The sequence below is a fragment of the Anopheles maculipalpis genome, chromosome X (assembly GCF_943734695.1).
Source record: "Anopheles maculipalpis chromosome X, idAnoMacuDA_375_x, whole genome shotgun sequence".
Lineage (NCBI taxonomy): Eukaryota > Metazoa > Arthropoda > Insecta > Diptera > Culicidae > Anopheles > Anopheles maculipalpis.
Genome location: NC_064870.1, coordinates 16,978,020 through 16,987,530, shown reverse-complemented (window position 1 = coordinate 16,987,530; position 9,511 = coordinate 16,978,020). Strand labels below are relative to the sequence as shown.

Here is a 9,511-nt window from a genome sequence, read left to right as displayed (position 1 = left end):
TTTCTCATTTCGATTTTTCTCATTCATTGAATATTTGCTCTCCTTATCTACCTGCAATCTGTTCATTTATCTTTCTTTATAATCTTTATATAATTTCATATATTAGATGCGAATGAACGATGTTAGCGAATTTAATTTTACCTCACGTATTTCGTTTTTTCTTCTGTTATATCATTTTGTGCGATTTTATCTCAGTGTTTTATTTCTCTAGATTTATATCACAATTTCTTTTACGAATTTCTAGATTTTTGTTGCTTTTTTATCTTACCATCTTTCTTTTAACCGGTCGAATGTAATGTTGTCCTTAGTCCCAAATCTATTATTTTCATTTTGGCCGGTCAAAACGGCGATAGGTCGTAATGCTATGATCTTGTTTTTGATCTTGTTACTCAAACTACTTGTTATGATTTTGTTACTCTTTAATTTGCCCTTTAAACTCCCCTTAATAGCTAAAGCGGTGTCATCAGCGAAGAGACATATCTGACTTGTAGCGGGAATCACTGGTACATCGGATCCATCCAAGCTGTATAGCAAGGGACCCAATATAATGAACTTTGGTATCTCTGCCGGAATATTTTCGATGCTTGATTTGTTTTTCCCATAATGACCTCGTTCATCCACAACGCAACAGCTTGTAGATAAAGCCATCATGCCATACAATGGAAGAATTCTAGTAGTTGATAGCTGGTAAAGTGGCCATGCCTAAAACCAAATTGCTGAGGTAGGATATTGAGTTCAACTTCTCTTAGTCTTATGTTTATGACTCAACAGCTCAAACTTGAACAGCTTTCCTAGAGCCGAAGGAAGGGGCCCAAGGCAACCAAGGCTATGGGGCTTGAGAACTGAAATGAAAGGTTATCAGTTTTTTTTTTTCTAAACCAGTTAACAGTATATTACCTGAATTGGCAACAAGTGAGGCTTTGGAGCTTGTTTTTCGGGATCTCCTGAACATTCCACATCGTATTGATATTTTTGCCAAGAGTTGCCATTTTCGAGCCAAAACTATTGTCGCGTATACCTTCGACTCGGGCTGACCCTTGCCAGTACAGCTGCACGATGTTTCTTGTACATCTGTCCAGTACGTTGATATTGTCGTCTTAGTTGGTTGCGAAGCTTGATTACTATCCCAGTGTTCTCCTACGCCTCTGAAACAAGAGCTTTAGAAAATCTCAACAATCCAACATATCTGCATTTGAGCAAGCTTCCCGTATGTGTGAAAAGCCAACCTAGGAACCTTACAATTGTCCAGCGAATTAGATCAACCAGGCTCGGTGATTATATCATATCATGAGAATAGCACCGAAATGTAATGGAGTAGCATTATTCCCAATATGAAAAGCAGTGGTGGTGTTAGCCATAAACATGTGTCGGGGATTTTTGCAGCAGACCAAGTAAGCAGCAATCGATTTAGTGGACTTTTCAAGATAAATGTAAACCACAATAAAAAAAACACAAATTTAAAAATAAAATTTTGAATTAATGATAAACGCAACATTATACATCTGCTGCAATGAACGTTTGAGTAGCAAACCAGTCCTGGAGGTGAGCAGACGTTTTTTCTCTCCCGTGCCATAAACAAGGAATACAATCTATTTGAAAACGAGACAAAATCTATCCCCTCTCCCCATGATGGGAAAGAGAAGGATAACAAGGGGTATTAAATCCCAAATGCTGAAATCGATTGTTGATGATCAGCTAACACGCACCCGCAAACGTGCTAACACAGAAAACAGCTTTGCATTGCTAAGTGATATCGGTGATAACGAGCCTGCGCCAAAGCAAAAGCTCATACAGTCAAGCCAAAAGGACACACACACATATAAAATACCGCCGATAACGGTAAAATGCTAATCGGTGACACTGATACACAAAATCTTCATCGCTACAGGTATAGTGAGATATAACACTAAGGCAACGTATCACGGTACGGTAGTGCAATTAGACAAAAAAGTCTGAAAAATGACTTTAAAAAGTAGTGAAAGTGTTCAAGGATAAAAATGTGTACCAACTAGAAGAGGAAAAGCCGACAAAAGTAGTGCTACACGGACTTGTCGGTCTTCCCATCAGTCATGTGACAGAATTGCTAAAAGATGAAAATATTATACCATTGCAAGTGAACAAAATGTCGATCAAACAAAAAAAGTACGATGAGCAAGTGGTCTACCTGTTGCATTTTCCAAAAGGCAGCGTTAACATGGAGTTGTTACGCACAATGCGCTATATAAACCACTGCAATGTAATGTGGAACTATTTTTCAACAAAACCTGGCCCAATGCAATGCTAAAGGTGCAATGACCAATTATTTGGTCACGGGGCAGCCAATTGCAACCGTGTAAAAAGGTGTAAGCTGTGTGCTGGAGAACACGAGTCATCGACCTGCCCGCTAACTGCTGGGCCATCATCATCAGGGACGGACGTGTCCCTGAACACAAGCTAAAGTGCACAAATTGCGAAGGCAACCACACAGCTGGATTTATTGGATGCCCAAAGAGACCAATACGTGTAGATAAACCAAACACTTACAAACGCAAGTATACAAATTTCGAGATGAAGCCAGATGACTTCCCACATCTACAAAAGTCAACACCACTACCTGTTTGGAGACAATACCAGCCGTCCGACAGACCAACCAACCACTGTAATGATACAGGGCTTTTCGATCAAAACGAAATAATACCGATAATAGGTGAAGTGATGAGCAAATTGCAAAACTGCAAGTCTAAGCAAGAAAAACTTATGACCATTTTTGAGGTCATAACTAAATACTGCATGCCATCAAAACGAATGCATCATTTTTGAAAATTGCAAACTGGAATGCAAACAGTATTGTTAGGAAGGAAAATGACAGTTGGGGAACTGACGTACGAGGGACAGCTGTCAGAACAATGGTTGGGACAGGTAGCTGTCAAAGATGGGTCAACCCGGCAGTAGCGAGATAAACGGGGAATAGGTGGCACCGTTTTAAAGTTTTGGACAAAATAAATAACTAAAACCATCACCAAGTATTCTCCGTGCTATTCACTTGGAAGTTGTGACAACATAAAAGCCTTTAAAACGGTAAAAAGGTGAAATGGAAGTGGATCGGAAAGATTGCTGCCAGGCTTGCAGTGATCAAGTGGACGATGCAACTTTTGTGGCGTGTGATAGTTGCGACTCATGGTGGCATTTTTCGTGCGTCGGTATAACGGAATCGCCGGAAGCCGTGGAAAAGCGGAAGTGGTTGTGCGTCGCGTGCACGGGCAGAGAGCGTTCTGGAGCGGTAAAAAGGACGCCGATCAAGCACGTGGCGGCACCAACAGGTCCAGCAACACATAACCTCAAACGGGTTGAGGTTATGATGCCCACGGTAGAAAGCGTCAATCTTTCTCCGCGTGAAACAAGCGACGGCGTGTGGGAAAATCCTAACCTCAAGTTGGTTGAGGTTACGAAACGCTTGGCGGAAGGCTTCAACCTGCACTCACGGAATACAACCGACAGCGTGGCGGCAAATTCTAACCTCACTCTTGCTAAGGGATCCGACAGTATGGCAAACAGGCTAGCCATAATGAAGCGACGGCAAGAAGCGGAGAGGAAACGGGTGGAACTGGAGTTGCAGCTGCGGTTCGTGAAGGAAGAGGAGCAGATTTTGGCTGAGGAACTGGGCGTGCAAGTGACCGCTGAGACATCGACAGTGATACCATCCTGTGCGGAGGGTGGTTCGATGGAACGTGTGAGACGTGAGGAGCGCGGTTATGCCCAGCAGGAGGTGAATGTGCATCGCAACATACCAACCGAATTACCCGTGTTTGCCGGGGACCCGGCGGACTGGCCAATATTCATCGCGCATTATGAGTATACTACGGACAAATTCGGCTTTTCCAACTGGGAAAATATGTTGCGTTTGCAAAAGGCGCTGAAGGGTCCCGCTCTAGAGGCAGTGCGTAGCCGTTTACTTTTGCCGGAAGTGGTACCGCAAGTGATAGCAACGCTGCGCTCACGTTATGGTCGGCCAACGCATCTCATCTCGGCGTTAATCGAGAAAGTGCGTAGGATGGCTGCACCCTGCATGGAGAAGCCCGACACCATCGTGGCGTTCGGTGAAGCGGTGCAAAGCATGGTGGACCATATGAAGGCCGCTGGACGAGAGGCGCATCTGACTAACCCGTTGCTGCTACAGGAGATCGTGGACAAGCTACCGATGACCGAGAAATATAATTGGGTGCGATTTGTACGGCACATCGACGAACCAGACCTCCGGATGTTTGCAGAGTACATGGCCGAGTTGCAGAGCGCTGCGGAGACGTTAACCAACCGGGAGTTACCATCGTGGAAGGCGGCGGAAAGGAAGAAGCCCAGCACCAAGGCTTATGTGCACGCACATGTCGATCATCAGGAATCAACAACATCTGGGAATAACTCAACGCAGGTAGGGAAATCATTGCGTTGTTTTATTTGCGATAAAAGGGGACACGATGTGGGAAAATGTTTTGAGTTTGTAGCAATGTCGGTTAAGGAACGGTGGAATAAGGCTCGTGCACATTCTTTGTGCTTCGGCTGCCTGGGCAAGCACAACTGGCGGACGTGCCGCAACAGGCCAGTGTGTGGCAAAGAAGGGTGTACGTACCGACATCATGCGTTGCTGCACGGAGTGGAGGAGTCTCGGCGAGTCAGCAATGAGATCGGCGCTTCGGAACCCGGGGTTGGAAGGAACAATGGTGGTGCTATTGCGGAAAGCAACCATCATCAGTACGCATCGTCTTCGTCGAAGGCACTCTTCCGGATTGTGCCTGTCACCGTGTATGGTCCGGCTGGAGCGGTGGCAACGTTTGCCTTTTTGGATGAAGGTTCATCCATGACGTTGGTTGACGAGGATTTGGCAGAGAAATTAGGTGTCAAGGGTGTGGTGGAGCCTCTTTGCATTCGTTGGACCGGCAATACAACAAGGGTCGAGGCTGGGTCCAGACGCGTAAATCTCGAGGTGGGTCCGATTGGTTCTACAAGGCGTTTTGCGGTCAATTCGGTACGTACGGTTCCAGCCATGAACCTACCGCGGCAATCCTTCGTACAGGACGAAGGGAGGTGGGAACATCTGAAGCAGCTGCCGATACAGGAATATAAGGATGCGGAACCCAAGATGCTTATTGGGTTAGACAACCTGAGGCTGACGGTTCCCCTCAGGACGGTAGAGGGCGGAGATGGTGATCCAATCGCAGTCAAAACGCGTTTAGGATGGTGTATCTACGGGAAGCCGACGAACCAGGGGGGTGATAGACTACTGCACATCTGCGAGTGCAATAGCCCAAACAATCTTCACGACGCGATTGGCAAATTCTACGAACTGGAGCAAATGGGGGTGGCGTACACACACGTTCAGGATGACCCGGATACCCAACGTGCTCAACATCTATTGGAGGTTACCACGGTTCGTGTTGGAAGACGTTTCGAGTCGGGTTTATTGTGGAAGGTGGATCATTCAGAGCTTCCTTCAAGCCTCGCTATGGCGAAACGTAGGTTCGATTGTTTGGAGAAAAGGATGGAACGAGATGGTCAGCTCAAGCTGCAGGTACACCGTCAGATTCGCGAGCTGCTGGACAAACAGTATGTGCACAAGGCAACGAAACAGGAACTGTCGGAGGCTAACCCGAAACGAATTTGGTATTTACCAATAGGAGTGGTTACTAACCCAAACAAACCTGGAAAGGTGCGTTTGATTTGGGACGCTGCAGCTAAGGCACATGGCACATCACTTAACGACATGCTGCTTAAGGGTCCTGACGAGGTTATGTCTTTACTTGGAGTACTATTCCGTTTTCGTCTGTATGCAGTGGCGGTGTGTGCAGACGTAAAGGAGATGTTTCTACAGATAAGAGTGCGGAGAGAGGACAAGCATGCACAGCGCTTCTTATGGCGGTACAATCCTTCGGACGAGCTGGATACCTACATCGTGGACGTTGTGACATTTGGCTCTACATGTTCACCCGCGACAGCGCAGTATGTCAAGAACCGGAACGCGAAAGAGCATGCCGAGAAATTCCCACGTGCGGTTGAGGGAATCCTTGAGAGCACATATGTGGACGATTTCTTAGACAGCTTTGGGACGACGGAGGAGGCGTGTCGAGTGTCTAACGAGGTCCGGAAAGTATTCAGCAATGGCGGATTCGAGCTAAGGAATTGGAGCTCGAATAGTGCAGAGGTAATTAAACACCTCGGTGAGCAGAACAGCGGAAACATCAAATATTTATCAACCATGGGGGATGATATCGAACGCGTATTAGGAATGCGTTGGCATCCTGCATCCGATACATTGGGATTCTGCACACGGGCGTGTACGGTGATAGCTGACTTCCTAAAGGCAGAGCGGATTCCAACGAAGAGAGAGGTATTACGATGTGTGATGTCATTGTATGATCCTCTTGGGTTGTTGGCGATATTCGTGATTCACGGCAAAATCCTGATACAAGATCTATGGCGAACCGGCACGCAGTGGGATGAAGAAATAAATGGCATCCAATACAGCGAATGGCGCAGATGGATAGAACTTCTCCCAACGATTGGCGACATACGCATTCCGCGTTGTTACTTTACCGAAGCATCGAAGAAAACGTACGAGAATGCCGAATGGCATGTGTTCGTCGATGCCAGCCAGCACGCATATGCATGCGCTCTTTATCTTCGCACGATCGATGAGTCCGGTGAACCGCAGTGCACCCTGGTTGGAGGAAAGGCTAAGGTGGCGCCATTAAAGCCCCTTACGATACCGAAGCTAGAACTCCAAGGTTGCGTGTTAGGCGCACGGTTCTTGCGCTACACGCAGGAACACCATCCAATTCGTGTGACACGACGAGTGCTCTGGACTGATAGCACGGTCGCTCTGTCATGGATAAGAGCGGATCCCCGAAACTACAAACCCTTCGTTGCCCATAGAGTAGTCGAGATTCTGGAGAGCACGGCAGTGGATGAGTGGCGATGGGTGCCGACAGACCACAACCCAGCGGATGAGGCAACGAAGTGGAAGGGTAGGCCGAACTTCGACTACGACGGAATCTGGTTTAAAGGGCCGGAATTCTTGCTGAACGGAGAGGACGACTGGCCGCAACAAAGATCGACCGACACAGGCACGGGAGAAGAAATACGGCGGGTAAATCTTCACACCGAGGGCCCTGATACCAGACTGTTACTCATACCTTATGAACGGTTTAGCAGGCTGGAGAGACTGCAACGGACAATTGGGTGGCTTGTGCGTTATGTAGGCAACCTGGACAAGAAGAGGAGAAGCGAGTCAGTTCTGGGAGGAGTTCTCAGCCACGAGGAACTCTATAAGGCTAACATCATCTTGTGGAAACAGACCCAGTGGACATTCTACTCGGAGGAAATTCGTGTCCTGAGCACCCAAAATGGCGATGAGGTACCCCGCGGGACGGTAGCTAAACAAAGCCGTATATACAAGCTATTGCCATTTCTGGATGAAGAAGGCGTTTTACGGATGCGAGGAAGAATAGGAGAAGCGGCGGAAGTACCCTATTCCGCAAAGTATCCAGTAATTCTACCGGGGAACTCTAAATTGGCTGAGCTAATAGTGGAGCGTTATCATCGAGTCTTTCGCCACGCCAATAACGAAACAGTAGTGAACGAGGTACGACAACAGTTCCAGATCCCGAGGCTGCGAGCGTTGGTTGCGAAAACGGTGAGGAATTGTGTGTTCTGTGCAATCCGGCGGGCACTACCACAAGTACCACCAATGGCACCGCTACCAAAGGAGAGACTGGCACCGTTCGTCAGGGCGTTTACCTTCGTTGGACTCGACTACTTTGGCCCGGTATTGGTAAAGAGAGGAAGGTCGAATGAAAAGAGATGGGTTGCCGTATTCACCTGTTTGACCATACGAGCGATCCATTTGGAGGTAGTGCATAGCCTAGCGACAGAATCATGCATAATGGCGGTCAGGCGATTCGTGGCGAGGCGAGGTGCACCGATAGAAATCTTCAGTGACAACGGGACCAACTTCGTGGGCGCTAGCAGACAACTTCGGAAAGAAATCGAGCAGCGTAATGAAATCCTGGCAACGACTTTCACCAATGAACACACCCGTTGGAACTTCAACCCGCCTGGTGCTCCCCATATGGGAGGCGCATGGGAGCGTATGGTGCGCTCAGTGAAGGCTGCGATCAGCACGGTAATGGAGGTGAGGAATTTACCGAATGACGAGACATTCGAGACCATATTGTACGATGCTGAGGCCATGATCAACTCTAGACCGTTGACGTACGTACCGTTAGATCCGGAGAACCGAGAGGCGATTACACCAAATCACTTCCTGTTGGGAAGTTCTTCGGGAGTTAAACAACGGCCGGTACTACCCACTAACTATAGAGACAGCCTAAGGGGGAATTGGAAGTTAGCGCAACATATCCTAGATAGGATGTGGAGAAGGTGGATTAAGGAGTACCTTCCAGTAATCACGCGTCGATGTAAGTGGTTTGAAAATGTCCGAGAGGTAAGGACAGGGGATTTGGTACTGATAGTAGAAGGGACAATTAGGAACAACTGGAAGAGGGGTATGGTAGAAGGAGTTATTACAGGAGTTGATGGGCATGTGCGACAAGCGTGGGTTCGCACCACCACAGGAACGCTAAGAAGACCGGTAGCGAAACTAGCATTACTCGACATAAATACAGGGTGACCATACATAGTTGGTCACGGGCTGGGGGAATGTTAGGAAGGAAAATGACAGTTGGGGAACTGACGTACGAGGGACAGCTGTCAGAACAATGGTTGGGACAGGTAGCTGTCAAAGATGGGTCAACCCGGCAGTAGCGAGATAAACGGGGAATAGGTGGCACCGTTTTAAAGTTTTGGACAAAATAAATAACTAAAACCATCACCAAGTATTCTCCGTGCTATTCACTTGGAAGTTGTGACAACAAGTATTCTAAAGAAAAAATTAGACGTATTGAACTTCTTGCAAAAATACAATATAGACATAATTTTAGTAACCGAAACATACTTAAAACCGGACATGAAATTTAATATCCTAAACTATTGTATTTATAGGTTGGATAGAACAGAAGGTCAAAAGGGTGGAGTAGCAATAAAAATTAAGGATAGCATTAAACATAGTACTATGAAATCACTAAATTTAATAGTAATAGAAGCGATTGGAATTGCCGTAGAGACTACTTTAGGTAACATACCATTAATCTCGGTCTATCACCCAGGGTCGAACAAAAACATGAAAGCCTTTGCAAATGATTTAAACACACACAGCACTAAACAAACCAAGCCTATAACAACCAACAAACTTCACTTCGATTACAACGAAGCCAACTGGTCAATCTTTGCCAATAGTATCAACATCAGCATAGATTTAACTAAAATCAACCAAGGAACTGTGAAAAGTACTCAACAAATTGACAATATGGTAACTCAATTCACAACAATTGTGACACAAGCCCATGAGCTGGCGGTGCCGAAACTAAGTCCAGGGTTGTACAATATAATATTGCCGCATGAAATAAAAATTATAATCCGACAA

At 46.5% G+C, this 9,511-nt stretch overlaps 1 protein-coding gene across 1 annotated transcript; it reads left to right on the top strand.

Annotated features, from left to right (window-relative positions):
- The first annotated feature begins 3,337 nt into the window (after positions 1-3,337).
- Positions 3,338-9,039, top strand: LOC126564066 (uncharacterized). The gene is made up of 2 exons (XM_050220983.1): positions 3,338-8,329; positions 9,031-9,039. The coding sequence occupies exons 1-2, from the start codon at positions 3,338-3,340 to the stop codon at positions 9,037-9,039; spliced, it is 5,001 nt and encodes a 1,666-aa protein (XP_050076940.1).
- Positions 9,040-9,511: the final 472 nt, after the last annotated feature.